This window comes from Hirundo rustica, chromosome 2 (assembly GCF_015227805.2).
Source record: "Hirundo rustica isolate bHirRus1 chromosome 2, bHirRus1.pri.v3, whole genome shotgun sequence".
Lineage (NCBI taxonomy): Eukaryota > Metazoa > Chordata > Aves > Passeriformes > Hirundinidae > Hirundo > Hirundo rustica.
The window spans coordinates 98,158,618-98,181,882 of NC_053451.1; the positions used below are offsets into that span (position 1 = coordinate 98,158,618).

The following is a 23,265-nucleotide window of genomic DNA, read 5'->3' on the forward strand; positions in this document are numbered from 1 at the left end:
CCCAAGTTCTTTCATATTTCATGGTCAGGTCATGTAGTTTGATACCAATCATGGAAAATGTTTCAAAGGAGTTTTATTCATGGAGACTCTTACTGATAATAGAATAACGGCAATTTAACTTTTAATTTGCTTCCTGACTTCAAACAAATCCCAGTGGCCAAGTCAGTGGCAAAACTACTCAAAACCCCACCTGTTAAAAACCTTCTGCCACAAAAGCAGTCAGATCAGGTTGTGCTGCAGGTGTGAGAGAGAGGAAGGTGAGTAGCAGACAACATGAGGGAAAGCTCACCTCTCGAGGAGCGGAAGTGCTTGCTGGGCGCTGTGAAGCCCCTCGTCCCGTGCACGTTCACAGCAGCCACGCGGAACTGGTACCACCTGCTCGCCCGGATGTCCGGCAGCCGAACGCGCTCGTCCGTAGTCTGGTGGGGAAAACGTCACACTTACACTGGTTGTTCTGCCATGGTGATCTGTCACCTGCTGTGCAACACCAGCCAGTCTGGCTGAGTACACACCAGCACCACAGGCTGTACGCAGCCACCTCACCTGACTCCAGCCACCACTCTGCACTGCAAAGCACTTACAGCTGTGAACAAAATGACAGAACCATCCAATTTTACAGTGCATTGCAGGTCTCTTCTGGAAAAATGTAGCCTTCAGAAAACAGGTGAAGTGTTAAATTCACAAAATTAGTTTTGCAGTTATCACAACCTTCACCGGTGTTTAGGGTCTCACTGTCCAGGTGCTGATGTTTCAGGGAACTTGTTGCCCCAGGACTGATTTCTCCAATTCTCAGTTCTCAGAGAATTAGAGGTCCAAAACAGCTTAATGAAATCCAGTGCCGTGAGAACCCACTTTTTCTAGTTCATAGGAAACACAAAATGAATGTGAGCCTTCTTCACATCTTTGGCACTTCTGTCAAAAAGACACTTACAGCCTTAACTCTTCCCTGAAGACTTTTCTCAGGTCATAGGAGCTGACCTTTTCTCCACCAACACCTACTGAGATTGCCAGTGTCATGAGTTCAATCTCCAAATCCTGTGGGGAGAACCACTGAAATATGGCATAAGCATAGATACACTCTGAACCCTTAAAGTAGGAAGTGATTTACACATTCTTATTCTGAGCCCTGTTTTCTTCCATTTTTTTACCCCATTAAACTTTTGAAGAGCTATCTTTTACAGTCTTTTTTTTTTTCTTTCTTTTTTTTTTCTTTTTTCTTTTTTCTTTTTTTTCTTTTTTCCCTAAGGTACAAACATCAGAACTGAACACAGCCTCCTGGTAACCACTGAATTGCTTCCAACTACGGAAGATGCAGCATTTTTCTAGAACTCATCAAAAACACATCCAGTTGGAAATTTTACTTTTACATCCCCACAATTATCCAGTTTTCAATTTATTTAATATGTCCTGTTTACTACATTTTGATTTAATCCTTTAATCAAAGTAATGCACAAACCTGAACCAGATGTCATGTATATGTCTAAATATAACATACAATCATTCCTGATTACCATTACTGACCAAACATGCAAGCTCATTAAAAATGTAGTTACATCAATTTATTTTTACAAGCTGTTTTATACAACTTCAAGAAGCCACCTTCCCTGTATAGGATTCAACATTACTTGTAATGATGCCAAGTAGTTCCCAAAAAGAGGCACAACATAATTTCTGCTTTTTGCTCCCTTTCAAACCTGTGTAAGAAAACAGCAGCTGCTGACGTAACTCAGATAACCAGAAACTGAGGAATTTGCTTCAGCTCTTCAGCAATGGCCTTTTCAGAGCCCTGACAAATAAAATTTGTGGTGTTATCCTGCACTTAGTCCCTTCATTTGGTGACAAACAAAATTTAGAGAGATAGATATCTCATTTGTGTGTGCATATAAGGAAAAGAGACCCTTTCTAAAACTATTATTGACTGCTCCCAGACTGCTAAGTGTTGTAGACTCTGAGCCAATCACATATTGATGCTACTCAGAGTCCCTCTCTATTCAGACCACTGTCCTCTCAACTTAAGCAGGGATAACAGTCCTGACACTGTCTGCCTCATTTCCTTTCCATTTTTAACTTTTATGTTACCTGTAGAGTGAATTGCCCAAGGTTTGCCCAGGGAGGAAAGAGCCTATCTGAATCAACTTCTGTGATTATTTTTATTTTATGGAGCACTCAAATGTCTTATTTTTTTCCAACAGCCAGGTTCCCTACTGCTGCAACTGAAAACAGGTTCAGGACTGATATTTAATCACCAATTACTAGTTACAGTCTTGTGGGCTTTTAAAAACTAGTTGCTGAACTTTCTTACAAGGCAAGCATAATCTGAATAGACTTGATCCCAAATTCCTCAAAGGAATCTTGTTTGTCACTGGCATCAGCTCAGCTATTCTGTTGATTAAAAGAAAGTATTTCAGTTGTGTCAGTTTCCCATAGCAACCATGAAATAATGTGAAATCAAATAAACTGTCAATGCATAATGCCAAAATTATTTTAATTTATGAACATGCCTTGTGTTTGTTACTTTCATCATTCATTTTGTTGGCCAAGCTGCTGCTAAGCTCAGTGGCATGCAGGAGGTCTACATCCAACTATCACAATATAAACTAGTTCAGCACCTCTAATTATCCTTTACATAGAATTAATAAATTTCTAGAAAGAACTAAGAACTAAGATATTTTACAATACCTTAATGCTATATCTATCTTTTTTTGGTTTTGTTTAATTGCTTTAGTTTAGTTAGTTCTCACTACGTAAGTATGTTTGGACCAGCAATCATAATATTCAGAGTCCTTTCAATATCTTTCACGTTAATTTAAACCCACTAAAAGCTATGCTGAGTGGTACAAACAGCTAATGGTTAAATTTCATCACACACCTAAAATTCTGTCTGAATATGACAGAAAAAAACCCAACAATTTTATAGAATTTTTAAGAACCATAAATAAAAGACAAAACCAAAAGATCACCACTCAAGTCATTACAGAATCATATTTATCAATTATTTGGCTATGCATCATCTGTTTTCTTATAAGATGAATGTTTGGAAGGTAGCTTCAAATCCTAATAGGTGTTTTATTTGGAATAAAATAATAAATTAGTCCTCAGACAAAATAACTGGCCAATATGTCCACCTTCACTGTTATGCAAAGTTCAGCAAAGATAAGGGAAAAATCCTATTAATTACGTTAGGATGCAACTTCATATAAGAGCAGCATGTAATCTTAATGACATAAGCTGGACAACACACATAATAGCTTGGCATTCCTTCTCAAGAGTTCATTCTAGGTCCGAGGGACAACAGGCCACCTCCAGCAGCCAGAAAGCAGGAGGCTGGGCTTTTGTGTGAGAATTTGGCTGAGACTTGCCCAGAGCTGCTCCATTTAGGAAGCATTGACAATTCTACTCCTCTTCTAGCAGCTCTTAACTGTTTGTATCCTGAGCCCTTTCCTGTACGTAGTCCCCTCATCCTGTCCTACAAAAGGGGATTATCTGTTGTTGTCTTCAACACGCCTACTGAAATCTCCCTCGGTGGCTCTTACAACTGACTAATGATTAAGAGATTCCCAGAGCATGGCCTATCTTCAATTCAATCCTTTGTATGAGAGGCAAGGGGAAGGTATTCTCTAGCACCTTGCATGTTGCATACTATTTAGAACTACAACATGTTATATATTTACATTCAAAACTGTTCCTTGGAGAAAGAAAGGCTGAAAGTTAGTTAGAATTTCTTGTAAGGGAAAGATGTGATTTACTATGACTGGGAGGGAGAAGAAAGAGAATATATGACCCAGCAGCATAGCAGTTTGAACACTCAGGTGGTGTTCTTGTGTCAACACTCCAAATGGCATATATATGTCATGTATATATGTTAAAAATTGGTGCAAAAAAAGTCTTCACAGCAGACTTGTACAGAGGACTCTCCTCTATCCAAGGATTACAGTAATCAATGCACTGTTCCACTGTGCTCATTCCCTTTTTCTGCCCACTATGAACCCTGACTCCTCTCTAGCACAAAGGTTTAATAGAAATAGGAGAGTGCAGCCTTACCCTGCTGAGTTCACAGCTCTACACCTTTGGAAACACCACACTGATAAAGGAATTTGCATTTCAGAGAGTGAAGGAATACCATCCAGGGTATCAGAAAAGCTAAGTTTATGTTTCCTCTGATAGAAAAGAAATTCTGGGTGTTGTATCCACTACTCTATCAAAGGATGGCAGACCTGCCCTATTTCATGTGAATGGAATCCCACACAAAATGGGCACTCTCTAAGACTGCTTACCAAAGCAGGCCCCTCCTGGGAGATGGAGAAAGAAACCTTTACTGTACAGGACTGGTGGTTAGCTCCAGCAGGTATTTCTCACTGTCATGGGCTGAGAACTTTCTTGTGATCCTCAGAACCAGAACTTGAGGTGTTGAGAAGCTTTATTTTTGAAACAGATTAGCTAATCACCAAGTTTAGGCAATTACAAGGGGAAGCACCAATCTGTCTGTCACAATCAAGCTACCAGTAAATAATGTCCCTTTTTTGTTTTATTAACAGACTAGACTAACAAATGTACTTCATTACTGCCTGCCCATATGTATAGATATATGTGTGTGTGTGTGTGTGTACACATTACATCCATTCACACAACACAGATGTGTTCTCTTTGAAAATAATTGATCTGGCACACTTTAATTAACTTTATTATATTATAGTAATATGATTAAATACCTGAATTTCTAATGTAAACATAATACTACTATTTTTAGAGAGAATTAGTACCAAATGGAATGGTAAGTTTATTCACAAGATATCCAGTATTTCCATAGGATAATGCAGCAGTTCCTGCTCAGCTGGCTAAATCTTATTTTACAGTACTGTAGGAAACTTCATATAACACATAGGACATTCTATATCATAGCAAACTAGTATCTTGGCTACCACAGTTTTTATATTAACCAATGGAAATTAGTCAAATGCTTAATTATATCAAGTTTTCCCCAAAATATGTAGTAAAAAAACATTAAAAATCCCTCCCCCAGAAGTAAAAAATAATTAAAATTGTTTTCAATGTGTTTGCTTTCCTTATATAATTGAAAAGCAAAATAGTATGTTAATAGATTGAGCCTTCTTCTTTAAAAAGAAAACATAAAGACCCTTTTGATCTTTGATTTCTCTTCACACAGTATCTACCTAAAGCTGCAGAGTAAAGCAAGAGCCAGAATCATCTCCCCTGGACTAAGATGCTCTAGGAATTCTCAGCTAAATGGCTGAGCTCTTCTCAGCCTTTGCCTATAATTAAGGACTCATACGTCAATGTTTTAGAATCATAGAAGAAAGAAAATCTCAGTCATACAGACAGGAGAAGCCTGGAGGCAGTGCACACAATCATTTTAGTCAAACTGGATATCCACCCTTGTTGCTGATATTGCAAAATAATTTCTATCGCATTTGGCCAAACAAATCTGATTGCCTGGTGGAATGTCTAAAACTAGAAACACCATGGAGGTACACTACCATATAAAGACAGAAATTCTGATTACTAGCACCCCTCAAGGGTGCCCAGCCTGCATATCCCATAAGTTGTACACAGTTCACAAAGCCAGTCAGGCATCCTGAAGAGTGCTTTGAACCGACATTCCCAGTGGGGTCCATCACACCATCAAATTCATATCTCCTGTGATGCAGAAGGGACAGTGAAGTTGTCAGAAAGATGTCAGTCGGAGGAGGCTTCTCCTGCCACAGTGATTAACTCAGCCCCTTCTGCCTGCATTCACCAGACCCCAGGAAAGGCAGCTGTCAAACTTCTTATTGCTCTTGCACAGGAACATCTTTCTGAAACACTCTCCTGCAGATCCACTGCAAGGCAGGGGTTCATATATGTCCAGCTACTGTGGAGCATATACAGCGCATGTTTCCAGAAATGTGCATGAGGTCTGTTCCTGGGATGAGAAATAGCACAGCACTCGGCTCCCTTTGCAGCCTGGATTCACCAGCCACAACAGCTGAGCTTCTACAGTCTAGCACATACACAGTGAGTTCAGTAACAGTGAGGAGTAATTCAGATCTGGCACATTTTTGCTACTTATTTTTTTTTTCCTTGCACAAAGGCAGGAGGTTGTTTCCTGGAATGGAGAATGCAGGTTCAAGACCTGCACCTCAACTGAAATATCTTAAGTCACTGAGACTTGATCAGTTTTGGACGTGCTTCCTTGGGCTTGCACAAGCAAGGTTTCCTGCCAGGGTCTACTGCAGGGGGCTTTTTCTGAGCAAGTCTACAACATAGTGACAGCTCCCTCTAGCACCACACTGAAGCTAAGAAATTAACTTCTGAGTGTTCAGTCTCACAAGCTTGATGTTATTGTAAGATAGCATTTACCTACGCAATCTGAATTGAGAATGAACACAAATTGTCACAGCATTTAAATCCCTTGCTCTATTTTGTGGATGGTTCTACTTATTCTCTCTTTCCTTTTTTTCCTAGCCATAATGATATTTTGCAGATCTTTTCAAAAATCAGCGTTTTACTTTTCTTGTCAGCAGGGATGAGGATGAAGCAGTAAGATAAATGATTGGAACTCTGCCATCCAGGTGGACTGTCAGCATGGTAAAAACCAGATTGAAACTGGGAAGGTACTAAGTGAAAATTTATGCTCTGTTGGCTGCTTCTCATTAAGAAACATTTGCTCATGAATCTTACATTTTCAGTCTGGATTGCACTGAGTGATAAGAGCATGACATCATAGACTTTTCTGAATTGGGAGGGTAACACCTGAAAAAAACAACTTTACAAAAGAATAAAGGTTTTAGTCTTTTTTTTTTTTTTTTTTTAAGATAAATAGCCTTTTCACCACCTGTATTTTTAACTTTTGACAAGATTCAAGCCATGCCTTGGACACTGTGCAATGAGTCCCACTAAACTCAGATGGACTATGCCGCTAATGCTCTTCCTTGAACGGATTTTGGTGTCTAATCCTGCATTTTTCAAGAGATGTGTGACATTCTGAGACTGGATCCATATTGCTTACAAAGAACTGACCTGTGCCACAGTTTGCCAGTTCGTAGCATCATCCTCACTTGGATGGATTCCTTGATTCCATCTCCTCTGAACAACATAGATCACAGGCTCAATGGAAATATTGAATTTTGAAGACCACTTCACCTCCAGGTCTCCAGACTGATGTTCTATGAATTTTAATTCTTTCCGGGGTTTCAGTGGAACACCTGTAAGTAAGAAAACACAGATAAAAATATATGAGTAATTTACAATATATGATTAAGCCATTTGCAGATGGAGCTGAATTAAAAAAAAAATTTAGAAAAAGATTGTTTGTCAGAGAAAAGGCCAAAAGGAGAGGAATGATAACCAAGGAAGTTCAGGAGTGTTCCTAGCTAACCCATCTCTGCTAACATTAAAATTTGTTTTAAAAAAAAAAATCTTCAAAATTATTTCTTTATTTCATTAAACATTGAAGGATGTGAAAGTCGTAAGCTAAAACTGACTTTTACAGAAAATATTTGCCCGATACTACTGGGAGAAAGATCCCTTTGATCCCAAAGAATCAGCCATACTTGTTCAGTTTTTCACCCAATTTCTCCTTAAACACATCTAATAACAAAATTTCCATAGCATCACATAGCAGTCTGTTTCACTAGTTCTCTATCCATTCTACAAGAAAGCTTTCTCACTGCCTTGTTTAGTCTCCCCAGCTGCATCATAAACTCGATACTGTCCAAGATGTTCATGAATCATGGGGAACAGATTTTTTCTTTTATCTACAGAGAAGCTTTTCACGTACCACAAGACTTTTATTATGCTTCTGAATGTTTTTTTCTTCAGTCTGATAATCACAGTGCACTCTATTTGCCTTTAAAAATCGGCGTTCCCAGATCTCTGTTCGCTCTTGCAGTTGCCTCTGGAGACTCTCCAGTTACCCAACAGCCCTTCTCCAGAGTCAAGCCTAAAACTGGACTCAGACGGTGTCTAAGCTCTTAGCAGTGCAGACCAGTGAAGTGTGATTATTTCATACATCTTACATTAGTCTGATGTACTTAAGAAAGCTGTTTGCTTCTCCATGGCTGCATGATCTTATTGACTCACATGCTGCAGCTGTACTGCATGATGTGTCACTCTCCACTCTTCCCTAAAGCACTAGAAAAGGTAATTCCAAGACATCTTGGAATAGATATGTTATATCTAATGCTTATTGTCATATTGTTGCATTTCAGAGAAAACCTTATATTTCTAAAATATTACTGTAATTTCTCATTACACAGTGACAAGAAAGGACAGTTATTTCTGTTATACTACCAGTAATATCACCTTTTTGAAAACATCTGCAGTAGCTTGAAAGAAAAACAACTCTTCAAATTTGGCATCTTTTGATTAAATCAACAAATCAAGTGTTAGGTACATTTCTCTAGACAGACATTAAGAACTCTTATATTTGAGTGTGCAGCTTTTTGTCACTTGAGGATACATCACAAATAAGATCTCTATGTTGACATATAAACCTTCTTAGCAAGTTATCATATTTATTTCAATTATTTTGTTGTTTCAATGACTGTCCATATAAGGTCAGCTGTATGTATTTGTTAGAGAAATTGTTTTGTACTCCGTCTGCCACAGGTGACTTAGTACCAAAATTTCCTCAGGTGAACAAACCACTTTTATATTTTAAGAGGTGTTCTTATAAATCTGAGTGTACAAGTAGCTACACATAAATGAAAATGATCTTGTAGATCTTCAAGAAACCTAAATTTCACCTGAAAAAAAAAAAAAAAAAACAACAAAACTAAATTTGGTTATCACAGAAGTTTGGACACTGGATATCCTTCAACAGCCTAAGGTCTTAGTCTAGCATAATGAACATGACTTTGGGTTTCCAAATTTGCAAATCCTTCTTTAGTTATGATACACAATAATTCTACAATTTGCATGTTAAGAAAACTTCCATCTGCTTTGCATTAGGGGTAGGTGGAGTCACTTGATTGCAAGTATCTCAGCCTCTCTGGTGTTACGTAATCGCGTGCAGATGGAGCAAGGCAGAGCAAGCAATGAGAGCACAGCACAAGTGCACTTTAAAATACTTTTGTAGAACCAGCACCATCAGTTTAATATCCAGATGCAAAGATCCAATTACTCTTCGATGTGCCTTTTATTACATAAGTAAGTTGTCAGCCCCTCTTTTCGTGGTGGAACTAATTAGTCCCCAGTCTGCAGAGCTCCAAAGTCTGCATTAGCCCAAAGTCTGCAGTGCTTAACCAAAGAATGCACATCACTGATCAATGTATGTGTAGCAGAGTCCAGGAAAATTATTTCTAAAGGTGTCTTTCAAACAGCACATGCATCTCTGTGCCATGGAAAGTAAGTGCACATTGGTCTGTCATGAAAACCTGTATCTTAAACATTGGCTCCCCCCGAATTAAGAATATTTCCATGGAGGGCTTTGTAAAGGGTACTTGCATGGCATCAATAAAATTATAAAAACAGTTCTGCAAGGACTCAGAGAGGGACACTTTTAAAACTGTACACTATGTTTATAATACAAAGCTATTTTTCTTTAATCATGAAAAGAGTCACTAAACTGTGGGTGACCATCTGACCTCAGTTATCCTACTATCATCTTGCCATACCATCAGACCCTCTGAATGTCCTAATGTTCCTTCCACAATTTACCTTTTTTTTTTACACATACCTGCAGAGACACTTTCTCAAGTCCTTCACTAGTTGGGACAGTGTAAAGAAGGGGGGTGAGGCCAATGATAGAAGAGTAGAAGAGAACACTTGATATCTCCAATAAAGAGACATGAATGTGTGAAGACTACATAACCAATTAGTAATACCCCCAACAGAGATGAAAAAATACTTGTTATATTAATCCAAGAACATTTGTAATATATGTCTCCAGGGGCAGTACTTACATTAATATTTTTTTAGGATTGGACTTTAGCACTCAGTACTAGAGGGCAAATTCAGTTTGGTAATCCAGCAAATGAAATGTGAATTTTATGTTTACTGTTGTAACTAATCTCCAGAGATTGATCAACAGTAAAACTACAGAAATTTCTGTAGACTCTTAGATTCAATCTGGGTTCATTTTCAAGCTGTGAGCGCTGTCAAAATGATAAGAACAAGTACTGAACTTATTCACTAGATCTTAGTCATGCTTGCAGAGTTTGCTCTTCCTTAGTGACAGGAAGGTCATTTACCCCTGGAGGAAATGAATAGCAAGCCTGCTCCACTTCTATTTGTCTTTTGTTGCAGAAAGACAGGTTGAAGAGGCTAATTAGCTGACTTCATCAGCTGAGAAGGCAGTAGGGTATCGAGCTTGCCTTTCCTCTGCAAGACATATATGCTCTTACAAGCCAGCACCTCCTGCAGATCGGTGATAAGATGTTAGGGAAGGTTAGTTCTGCTCCCATTTAATCAGGCCAAACAGAGGAGATCTTCAGTGTGCAGTTACAGAATGTATCATATCCTGTCATATGCTGTGTCAGCTCCACCACCATTTAATCTTGTTTTATTTATTTGCTTGTTTTTACCTTTTCCAGTTATTATATTTACAGGAAAGCTTTGCAGGTGTGGCATGGAGCTTGGTCGTGTAAATCATTGCATATATAACATGAATGCCTGTTTACCACTTATCATAGGTTAGCACAATTTTGTTTTCTGGATATAGAGAAATGTAAAATGTTTTTCCCTGCCCTAACTGTGGGGTAGGTTGGGGGTAGGAGGACAAGGACCTATCAGAAAGCAGGCTGGGATATTGACAGCTAAGTTGACCAATGAGAACTGTCAGTGAGACTTTGGAAGGAACATTTAAAACTGATCTGCTGAGACTGCCCACGCTCTTGCTTCGGTGAACAGCCGTGAGGTACCGTGCTCGGGGCCTGGCCGGGTCGGGCTCTGCTGCCTCTCTGGGCGGCCGGGCCGGGCCTGGCCGGGGTCTGGGGGCCGCTGCCCGCTGCCCGCACGGGGAGGGCCTGGGCCGGCTGAGCCCCTTTCCCTCGCTTGCGGGCGGGGGAGAGGGGCAGCTGCAGCTCGGCAGTGCGGGGCCCTGGGCTCAGACCACGGCAGAAGGGGACAAAACATGGCCCAGCTTAATCACCGCTGGCAGCGGAGAGAGCAAGCCGGCAGCTCCATAACAACTCTGAGCTGGACTGCCTCAGATGAGACCGAGGGATGGAAAAAGAGACATTTGCCGGTTTCTTCTACCAGCTCTGCGTGCGCAGGTGGCTTTGCAAGCCTGGGCAAAAAATTTAACCCTTTCTTAGCAATACAGAACATTTAAAGCACAATTCTTCCTTGAGAGAAAGAAGAAAACAGAAGGTACATAGAACAGACAATGCATGAAGTCAGTTAGATGAGAAGTGAAAGAACTAATAATATTGGAATAGGATTGAAGAAGTGGACATTTTTAACCGGACTCTTCTAAAGTAAATTAGGAGGAAAATAAACTGTTCTTTGCAGCATTCTTAGTATTTTTTGGGGGGGGTTGAATGCTATTCTAATCAAAATTAAGGACTGGTGTAATAGAGATTTATTTGGGAACTTTGAAAACCCCCGCTCCTGGGTCAGAAAAGGAGGTCTCAGCCTTTTGAGACAAAAATAATTTTAGATAAGAAGAAGTATTTGTAAATAATACCCCAAATACACTGAGAAGCTCTGTGGATAGAACATCACAGTCTGCGAAAACTCCGGGCGGCAGCAGATGTGTGACAGCACTGGACTATTGTGTCTGGTAGCAAACATCTTCATTAAAGAAATCTTAGAAGGTCTCTTCTCCTAAGATAATGTGTAGTTATGTCTAAGCAGTGAAACTGACTGAAAATCCTAAGTTGTGTCTTTCTATGTTGTTTAATAAGAAAGTTAATAGTTTGTAAGAAGAAATGTGTTTTTAAAGTTTCATTCTGTTTTAGTTTTTTTTTCTCTTCTATTCTTTTAGTGTGTGTGTGTTAAAACCATTTTTTGTTCATTTTTAAGCTTAAGCCTGGTTTATTTATTTTTCTCCTAATCTCTCCCTCCCACAAAAATATTAACACTAAAATCCCTACATTAATTAGTGTTTCTACCCGGTTTTATTAAATTAAAACCATTACACTACTCTGGTCATTTATCTCAATAAGACTAAAGAAATAAATGAGTGATCCATTTTAATTAATTTCATTGAAAAAGGTGCTATGTACTGGTGTGTACTAATTCCTTACATTTTTAAAGATGCTCTAAAGTATCCTGCAAATAAGAGAGTTTCCCTTCTGTACACATTGAAAAAGATTTATTAACATTTTAGTTAAAATAATGAACTTAAAAATAAATTCACCATCTTCTTTACCTATTTTATCATGTTTCCATCCACAGATGGAAAAAAGCATGGATTCAGACCTAAGCCTGGAGCTTAGATTGGAGTTCTGATTAGGCTCCCACAGAGAACCCACATTATTTGATTAATAAGTGAATAACTGAATAATATTTATTTTTTGTCACTGACATGAGAAGAATCGATTCTTGTACAAAACACCAACCATGTGGAAAAAGAATGTTCTTTTCACAAATGCTTATTTTTCTGCATTAGGTGAACATTTTTTTAATATTTCCATGTACAAAGCTTTTTTAAATTCCAGTAAATTAAAATCTGGAATTTGTCTAAGCAAAAATTTTCTTAGATTATGTGGTTTTTTTCAATGGATGCCAAAAGGTTTATTCACAGAATCTCAGGACACAAATCAATTAAAATTTTTTGAATAAGATTGCCTTAGCTTTAAATAATTAATTCATATATATCTGTATGTGGATATTATAATCTTTTGCTATTTTGTTCTGTGTCGATTTGCTCTTTTATCAGAATATTTCACAGTTCCTACTTGGCAGCCCCATCTGCTTGGCCTGTAGACATAAATGTTATTTCTGATTAACAGCACCTGAACTGTTCATCGTTAAATATTTTCTGCTGCATTCTCTCTCATCCGCATCAGATTAAGTGAGATTTCACCTAAATTGCCAAAGTTTGTTCTGCTTAAGATGGTTCATAATAGCCACACGTTTACACTCCACAGATTTCCAGACATGGGCTTCACAAGGGGGAAGAAAATCGGAAATTTAAGGGTGGTTTTGCACCCTTTCACTGTGCAGCCACATCTCTACAGGTACCTCTCCTTTTTCTTCCCATCCGTACAAACTCCCAGAAAATGGGAGTTCTGGTTAATTAGGAGACTTCACTATGGCCTGAAGTTATTTGCCCAGTATTAGTACATATTAATAATCTCTACCTTTGTACAGATTTTTTGGAATTTGGCATGTGTGACCACATCCATTGGAACAGCATTTCTTCACTCCAGAACATTCAATATCAGCTTCACAGCTTTCAACACAGGCAGCTGCAAAGCCACTGGCCTTCTCAGGTGCTGGGCAGTCCCCTTGCTTCACAGACAGGATGTACTTAAGGAATTCACAGCTAGTTAGGCATTCATAATTCTTCTTGGGAAAAAGAGGCTAAAAGGAAAACAGAAAAAGTAAAAGTTTTCAACAGGAACAACCAAAAAAAAGCCCCAAAAAATCCAACCAAACCCCACCAAAGAAAAAATGTGATAAATTTTCCAAGACCTCCTAAAGGATTATTCAGATTTTCAGCTTTTGCAAGACTATCCCTGAATATTTCTATATTCAAGCCACTTCTAAAAAAGCATTCCAAGTACAGAACTATGAATTCCCTTAAGTCAGACCACCATATTTAATGGAACAATGTTGTTTATATCTGCCAGCTTTCCCTTGTTTTCCTCACATTGACTGGCTATAAAATTGCTCAATGACAGATTAAAAACATTCCCAAAGCAAAGGGGAAGCAATGGTCAGACAGTCTGCTTTTTCCCCCACATTTCTTCCTCTGTACTTTACAACACTTTCCCCACAAAAGCTGATGTAATGCCAGTCTAGATAAATATGGGAAATCTTGTTTCATTATACTCTTTGAACTAAGTTGGCTAGGAGAAGATTTTGCAGCATCTTTATGTTCCTGCCAGTAATTGTATAATTCTTCATAGAACTGGAATTTGTGATTAAATGGTCAGCAGAAAATACAAATTAAAATAAGCTTTTTAATTCTACTTACTTGAGAAACTTAGTCCTAGATAATTAAAAAGATGCTTTCATGCATAGACTTTACAGCATATGTAATACTCAGAGGTTTGCAAGGTCCACTTAAAACAGTATAGCTTCTACAACCCTGGGAGAATATTGTGTGTAACATGGAAAACACGTCTCCTCTTAGTTTAGTTTGGTGCAGAACCAGCTAAAGCGATTCCCTCAGAATGACTGCAGCATGTAACTGGCATCGTCTGCAGCTGGCCTTTCCATAACAGAGCAACCAAAAACCTTCCACCCTGCCAGATCTGATTTACAGGGTCCTAAACCGACCCAGGAGTTATAACCCACTCTCTATACCCCACAAGCCATGTAATTTCTGAAACTTCTTCCATATTCGTATGTTTTATTTTCTTGTTTTCACTGTTCTCATATTTCTGGCAAAAATGAGGAATACTCAGCTGTTACAGAGGCCCAGGTGTTCCACAGACAACTTATTCTCTAAACTCGCTGTGGCCCAAGAATGTAACATTACCCCTCCCCTCTTTTCATACAGAACAGTTCAGAATTTTGAACCAAGCTTTCAGGCATGGATTTGGGTTTTACAGGCTTTTACCAGCCTAGATGCTGCAAAAAGGAGCAGTCTCTGACTCCTACTGAGCCTGGTGGTTCTTGGACAAGCGCTCCTGCTGTTCCTCCAACTGGAATCAACCTGATGCCATGGTTAACCAGTTAACAAGCTAAACGAGCAGGAAATTAAATTTATAGAGGGGGGGGGAAAAACCAACAAAACCAAGGAATCAGATAAATTGTCCCTCACACATAAGGCTCCCTTTAACATTCAGTAGTACACTCATTTGGCAGATAAGAAGTAACACATGAAGCAGGGACTTTGAGAAACACAAAACTAAATTGTTGCTTCCAGATTTTTTACAAAATGCAAAAAGACTGAAAACACTTTCCCAGGAAAACAGCCTCCTTTAACTCAATCAATGTCTATGGAGTATACGTGAGTCTGAGAGAAAGGAAAGTGTTCCCGGGCTTTTGCGTTTGAAGCTAATTTCAAATCCTAAAACATCACAAATTTGCAGCTACTTAATTAAAAATGTTATAGTTCCCTGAGGCATAATACGTCCTCAAGGCTTCTCCTCCTCACCCTATTTCACAGCTCATTTTTCAGTTAGCTGCTAAATGTGCTGCTCCTCATTATGGGCCTTTGAAGTTCTAAATTTAGCTTTAACCACAAAACACTAATCAAAGAAGGATGCTCACTGTTTTTAACTACAATAAAACTGTGTTCTACAAATGTTTTCCTTTTAAACCAATTTTATACATATTTTCACCCATATCTGGAAACATACAGTCTGAATGAAGAGCGATATACAATAACAACATGAATTAGATCCACTAAAACTGCTTTTTTACAGTACTCTAGAATTTTGTACATGAGAAAGTAGCAAATAATCTGGGTAAAAAAACTCTTACAAGGCCTGGTTTTCATGAGAAACCTTTATTTTGTCTTCTGCCGTAACTACACAGATCAGTAATTCAGTAACCCCTATTAGCACATTGTTGCATCTAAAATTTTTTTAGTTGAAATTACAGCTTTTCCTAACCATCTTCATGATGCTTTAAATAATTTAAACATAGGACATTTCCTTATAACAGAAAAAAAAAGCATCCACAGTAAAGAGAGAGGAGTTAAATCAGTGTACGAGTAAGATCAGTATATCAAGTAATGTCACTTCTATATTTTTTTAAAGCAGAAGATTAAAATCTTCCTAAGAACTCACTTTCATAGACTTGAATATATTTGAACCTTTTTTATTATTATAAAAATATATATTATTATTGACCTGATACTTCCATTTTGAAGTAAAAAAAACCACAAGAACTGCAACAGATCACTTCCACAAACTCAGAGCCATGTTTCAAAGTCTATAAAAAAATTTCCTTCTTTGTTCTAGTTTGACTGATTCAGGTTTGCTTCTTCACAGATTATTCTGATAGATGGTTCAAAAATAGTTTCCAAAATTTTTGTTCTTGAATAATCACATATTTTGATATTACTCTTCTGAACGTCACTTACTCCTGGGGAACCGTTCTTTTATAAATCAGACTGACTTTCACATACAGAAAAGTCATCTGTTCTAGCTATCCCGCACAAGGATTTTTCACATAATAGTATTTTATTTTTTAAACTAAGATTGTCTTTTTTACACATGGCCAGTGAAGGGCAAGTGGTAGAAATAGCATCTCAGAGGAGGGATATAACAGCACCTACTGAGAGATGCTATCTAAGTGTGACTAGATCAAGTTTTTATAGTATAAGTCGAGATAATAATTTGGTCATGAAAAAAAACCTTTTTAAACTCAAAATTAATACGGCTACATTGTCAAATGTGTAACCTTTCAAATGAAGGCAAATGCTGCAAAAACACGATGGTTTTCAGCTGTCTCATTGAAACTATTAATTTAAATGAAAGAGACTGCTAGAACAAAGTAAGAAAGCATGCTCTTAGGCTGACCTACCTCACAGAAGCTTTGGCAATGGTTTTTCTTTAGATCCCAGGACTCTTTGCAGGGCTCCAGGCACTAGGAAGAATCAGGAGGCAGAGAAGTGTCAGAAAGAGAAGGAAACAAAAAACCACAAATAACCTTCTTTCTTTTCCAGTTTTTCGGTCCACAGGAAGTTAATAATCCACTTCTCCTGGGGATAAAATTGTGTCATTGAGTCATGGTGTCAGAACAAGGTCATGAGAAGACATGGTTAGATTACAAGAAATATTTTCAGTATTTCTTACAGTACAAGGCAACTGACTCACTTGTTTATTATGCCATCCTACTTTCCGACTTACTGGATGTAGGTCTTAATACCATTTAACACCATGTTCCAGGATCACAGAGACAATATCAAAAGCACTATGAACTACAGAAAGTGAAATCTTCTCCTCACTGACCAGCCTGAAGACTAGACAGGCACATTGCCTTCCCAAGCGAGAAACTATTTCCTCAAGCTATGGAGCAAACTCAGCAGAGGTTAAAACGCTATTTCTGTATAAATAGATAATGTTCACTGGTATATTAGCAAAATCACTTTATTTCAAGTACCATAATACCGTTACTTCACCTTCAACCCCTGCTGCAATGGTTATACAGGGAGCTGAGATACAGAGCCAAGCTTCACACAGCATAAAGAAAAATCACACTGTTAAGAGCATTTACAACAGCTGAAACAAAAATTTCATCTTCCTTTGTTAAAATGTTGGAAAATACTAGCATTGTTGGGGGCTACTAACACCTACTCCTCCTGGAAATAGTGGAAAGATACTTCTTGTACAAAAAAGAAAGGCCTTTGACACGCAGTGCATTATTTATGTAATTTCCTCTTATGCACAGTATTAGATTGGACCAATATACATTTATGCTATTCAAAATCAAACATGAATACATATAGGCTGCACCTCAGTGATACACCTGTATCATCAATGTAGTAAAAACAATAGTGGTTTAAAAATTAAGCATTTTTCTTACTAGCAACTAAGCCTAAAAACCTTCACAGAGGTTACATATTTCAGGGAAAAAAAATACCCCTTAGGCATTTTCATAATATATATTTTGGTATTTTAGACTCAGTTTCTAGCTCTTCAAAATTCACAATGTGTTGCACACAGATTAATTAGAAGGATACATTATAAAATGTCACTGAAGTCAGTAAATTCAATTAATTCCACAGTGTTGTTCCTCCCGTGGTATAGATACTGCACATTTGAGCCCAATTCCACTGTCATGTCATTTTACAACTCTCCTATTCAATGAATTTAGTCCAAAAATTACTGAGGTATAAGTGGTTTAAAGACAAAATGAGCGAAGTTTTGACCATTCTGTGACTTTGTCAGTGATGCCCAAGACTGCCAGGTTTGTTCAAGGTGTTTGCTTATCTCCAATGCAAGCAAAGCTCCAGCACCTGATGCCTCATCCAGCTTTTGCTGCTTCACAAGTCACTCAGCAAGGCCCAGGCTACTTTCACTGGGCACCAACACCTGCCTCAGGACAGGCAGAGACAACGGGCATCTTCAAAGGGAAGATGGACAAAATGAACCAGGGCTGAGCAGAACCCTGCAGTCCAACTGCTCATGCAATACGTCAAGGGAAAGAGATGATGGAGCCTGTCATAAGGCCTGCATAGGCTCTTACAGACTCTGATTAGGGTACACACTTACATAAACACTTAAACAAAAAAAATCTCCCTACTCCTGCTGGGTGAGGAGTCCTCAGACCACTGGGCTAGCTTGGCACCACAGGCAGCTGCAGAAGCCGACTGCCTGCCTTTAGTGGAGCTGTACCATTGCACCATGTTGGGTGAAGAGTAACTGCTAGCAGACAAAAATATTGCCAGTAGAAGACCTGGAACTGTCTTGTAAAGAGACGGTTATTAACCTTGCAATAGCAAAGATGAGAACACCTCACAGGTCTGTGCACTTATCCTCTTGGCTAACCTGTTATGAGGTTTCCCTAAAGTGGTAAGCTGGAAACATCAAAAGCTTCAACCCACGTCTCACCTTTGAGTTCCTGACTTAAAATGTAAACGAGAAGATATCTGAGATCCCTCCCACTGTCTGGTGATCTGATTCAGGATAAGGAGGAATCTGGGCAAAGCAGCAGCTGGCAGCTGTTTTGGGCTCTACTTGATCTGATAAAAAATACACTGCAGGCATAACCACCTGTACACAGGAGCTAAGCTCAGGCATGTGGATGGCAGACCTCCAGCAGGCAGCAGGATGCTGGCACAGGGAGCATCCCAGCAGTTCACTTGGCAGGTGCCACTGGTCCCTTGGAGCCATCACTCACCCTGCCCTGGCACGACATGTCGGCTCTGCACCGCTGAGGCAGGATGAGATGTGAAACACGGCACTGAACATTACAGGACAGTGGCACTCATTAGAAGATGATGGGTGTCAATCACACCAGCCTTGATAACTCAAATCAAAGAGCTTTTTTCATCAACCCCAGTGCTTAAATATGGAAGTTTGAGGCTTTTTTTCTTCATCCAGACTGTTGCAGAGTTATTATTCAGTACTAAGCAATTGTATCAAAAGCCAAAACAATTGTTAATAGAAAGCACCCCAGTATTTGTCATCCCTCAAAATTTGGGGGGTGGGAGGGTGTGTGTACATATGCACACTCTCATAGGTACAAATCTTTGTTTAATATAGTGCTACAGACCTGCTGATATTTAGATTGCATAAAATTAGAAATGAGCAAAATACAGTTTCACGCAAGGAAAAAGGGTTGTGATTGCTTTAAAATATTTTGAGATGTATTTTTTATTTCATCTATTTTAAAAAATGTGCTTTTAAGGGCCACGTTAGAGAATTCTTTTCTGTTCTAATTTTTAATCTATAAATAAAGCAATCAGGAGATTAGCATATGATGCATGCCATTTTCATTAGTTAGTAAAGAGGTTTTCAAAATAAGTCTACTAACACTTTTGCTTGGGAAATCATGACCTGAATGGAAGAGAATTACACCAACACAGCACTTTTCAGAATCTAATGAATTACAAAGCATAATTTAAGTACTGAAATATATATTTATTAAATTGCTATATATTTATTAAAATATATTTAAATTTAATGGCTGCAAATGACACATTTTTAACTATTTAAACAGCAAAAAAATATTTCTGTCAGCATAGAAGAGACTACCCACGGTTGGTTTTTTTTTGTCTAAAAAGGCTTTTTACTTCATCAGAGTGGAAACCAAGTCAAATGCAAACTGTTGTAAAAACAATGGTATCTATGTGCTGCAGCTGGAATATAATTATTCTTTTCATTATCATTCACCATTCCCACTGCTCCCAACAACAAGGTCAGAAATTAATGGCTTATGTTTACAATATATATACAGTACAAGTGCTTTGTTGTCCTATGAACTCAATTAAATGGAACTTAGATGGCTTGGAGAAAAAAAAAAAATATGAAACAACTTTCACTGTACAATCTCCTAGTAACTGGCCATGCATGAGAACAAGTACCTGAAAAATGCATTTGTTCACTATCAGACACTAAGTAGAGAATAGGGTCAGGAATCTACCCAGAGTCAAATGAGAATATAGTGTTCATCAGTCTTAGAGAGAATGATTTTGTGATGGGTGTGTTTAAATATACGATTGCAACCAATAGAACCATGAGAAAAGTGATTTTGAATCTGGAAATCTCAGCACAATGTAAAAGAGAAACAGGCAGCAAGAGAGAAATAACTATTTTGATATTTGTTTTCTTTACACATCTTTAATGTTTTAAAGATGTTCTTTAAACATCTGTTTCTCAAAAATCTGACTGTGAGATGCCTGAAGAACAGTAAATGCATGGCTGTGCATTTACCTGGTTCAAACCAATGAATTGCTATTCCTTGCTTGGTGAAAAATATTAGGTCTCTGGCTGCCCATTTGAGGAATGTACATTATTTTTTGTCAATTCATTTTACAAAAGTCTATTTATACATTGTCTCTCCTGTTAATTCATATCCTCCTAAACTTTTAGATGGGTATAAGATTAACAGCAAATTACTTGCATTATGCATATTAAAATATATTTAAAATGTGTTTGTTTCTGAAACTGAAGTTAGACATACTTTATCCCTGTTCTATTTTTTTTTAATCTCCAGTTTAAATATCTTCCCCAAAAAACAGGTGTGACTGTATTTTATAAAATTAAAAGCTCAGGTCAACAGGACTATATGCAGTGAGAACTTCAAGAGTGAAGAATCCTACATGGGCAGGTAGGTGAGTCTCATTTCCCCGGTGGATCATTCCCAATGCTCTCCAAAACTCACGCTGGACAGCTCGACTGATTCAAAGGCTTCACACGAGCACTGCTCCATGTGAGTGGCTCATGGTATCACGTGCTATTGCACTCAGCTTGTGGGCACCTTTCCTCATGACCAAGTGCCAAAGATGAGACCTTGCAGCACTGCAGGTATAAGCAATTTCAGGTGCTCATTCACCCTATCAGGACAGGCACCCACTGAACACATCTATCTTGTATAAAATAAACTATTAGAAGTAAATCTGACCTAAAAAATCAGCCAATTACTCAGGCTGAAAAAAATCCATGAACCCAAAGAGAAGGGTCGGACTGCAGAATCAGTAGGTGTCATATTAACTTGCAGGTTGATATATGCTGTTCAAGAAGCCTCTCAGCATTTTGTGAGATCCATTTTGTGCCAAGTCAGTCTCTTGCTTCTCTCTTTTCCCTCTCTTCCCTCATTAACAAAAGGAATCATCAGAGCCCTAGTCATCAGCTTTCTAGAACTCAGTGTAACATTTTAGCTCTGTGCTGGTTTAAGCTGGGATAGAGTTAAATTTCTTCACAGCAGCTAGTATGGTCTATGCTTTGGATTTGTGCTGGAAGCACTGTTGATAACACAGGGATGTTTTCGTTACTGCTGGGCAGTGCTTACAAGTGCTTACACACAGCATCAAGGCCTTTTCTGCTCCTCACCCCATCCCACCAGTGAGGGCTGGGGGTGCAGGAGTTGGGAGGGGACACAGCAGGAACAGTTGATCCCAGCTGACCCAAGGGATATCTATCCTATGCCATATGGCACCACACTGAGCACGTAATGAAGGGGGAAGAAGGAAGGGCAGGGATTCAGAGTGATAGCCTTTGTCCTCCCAAGCCACTGTTACATGTGATAGACCCTGGTTCTCCTGAAGATGGCTGAACACCTGCCTGGTCAGAGGAAGCAGTGAGTGAATTCATTGTTTTGCTTTGCTCAGATGCACGACTTTTACTTTACCTATAAAACTCTCCTAATCTCAAACCACAAGTTTTATCGCTTTTCTGTTCTGAATCTCTACCCCCACCCTATCATGGGACTGAGAAGCTGTGTGGGGCTTAGTTGTCAGCTCGGTTTAAATCACAACCAACTCCAAAAATTGTTACACAATGTAGACTGGGAGAGGCTTACGTATCTTCAAAACTTTGAAAGCCTAATAGAAACAACTGTGAAACATAACTGTTTTGTGTAAAATAGTAGTTTCATGAGGCTACCTGGAGTTACTCCTCTGTTGATGGTAAAGAGGTTCTCATGAGAATTACACTAGTAATATATTTTCTTTGTAACTGAATAAACAAAAGGGTTAAATGACAGAGAATGGTTCCCTGTCTGTGTTGCCTGTTTTCTCTCCCATAGGTCAGTGAGCATCACGATTTGGTGAAAAGGAGTGATTTTGTATTCGAGGATCAAGTCTTAATTAAATTAGTTACAGTTGGGGCTATTCTGTGACATTATCATGTACACTGGGAACCCAGCTGATACTGTCTGAAAGTATTGCTAATTGTAGAGCTGGTTTTGAATGAAAGCCAGGTCTTAGGTTTTAAATAGTTAGGGGGTTTTAGATTTCTTGAAATATATTTTTTGTTGTTCCATATCAATGACATCCTGACATGGATTTTGGAAGGAGAGATAATAAGGAACAGGTTGCTAATCTAAAATTTGTCATCTACAAGTACTACTTTATTCTAATTAATAAATTATATACATACATATATGCATACATATATATATATAAAAAAGAAAAAGAAAAATCCTTCATCTGTAACCAACATTCAGACAGTGTTCTATGTTATGTTTTAGGGCTAATAACGATTGCTTTGTATTTTTTAGAAGTCTACTATTCAGAGCAAGGAAACAATAAAATGGCTGGCAGAAAAATCAAGTGAATGGTGTCTCTGTTGGAGGTGCAGTTACAGCTACCTTAACTATTCTGAATCCTCAACAACTGTAAGGTAAAACAATGAAGCACAAACCTCCAGGGTCCTAGAGCAGCAATTAGGAACTGATAGGGACAAGGAAAAGCAGCCACATGGCCACCACCACATTATATTGTAACACACCACACAAGGGTGCACCTGCAGGTTGGGATTAATCTGAGATTAACACCCTGAGACTTTACTGGTTAATTCACATGGGACCTCACGCAAAGTAATTTGGCATTAAAAGTGCCAAGGGTTAGGTTGTAGGAACAAAGCATTTTGTCTTGAGTTCTAACATCAAAACATAAGAGGGAGTATAAGCTGTTCAGCACTAACCTTAGTCAAGAGGAATGAGAACTGTATTTCCTGCCAGATTTTGATATATCCCTTATGAAAAGAATAACAAAACTGTATAACAGAGACACAAAACACATTATATATGCAA

General features: G+C 38.5%; 1 protein-coding gene across 1 annotated transcript in view; it reads right to left on the reverse strand.

Moving 5' to 3' along the window:
- Positions 1-23,265, reverse strand: part of ANOS1 (anosmin 1) — a 133,350-nt gene that overhangs the window by 46,679 nt on the left and 63,406 nt on the right. Inside the window, exons 3-6 of the mRNA XM_040056345.1 lie at positions 16,591-16,653; positions 13,248-13,470; positions 7,018-7,202; positions 290-419 (exon numbers count right to left, since the gene is read on the reverse strand). Of these exons, the coding sequence (XP_039912279.1) occupies positions 290-419; positions 7,018-7,202; positions 13,248-13,470; positions 16,591-16,653 (601 nt within the window). The remainder of the gene's footprint in view (positions 1-289; positions 420-7,017; positions 7,203-13,247; positions 13,471-16,590; positions 16,654-23,265) is intronic.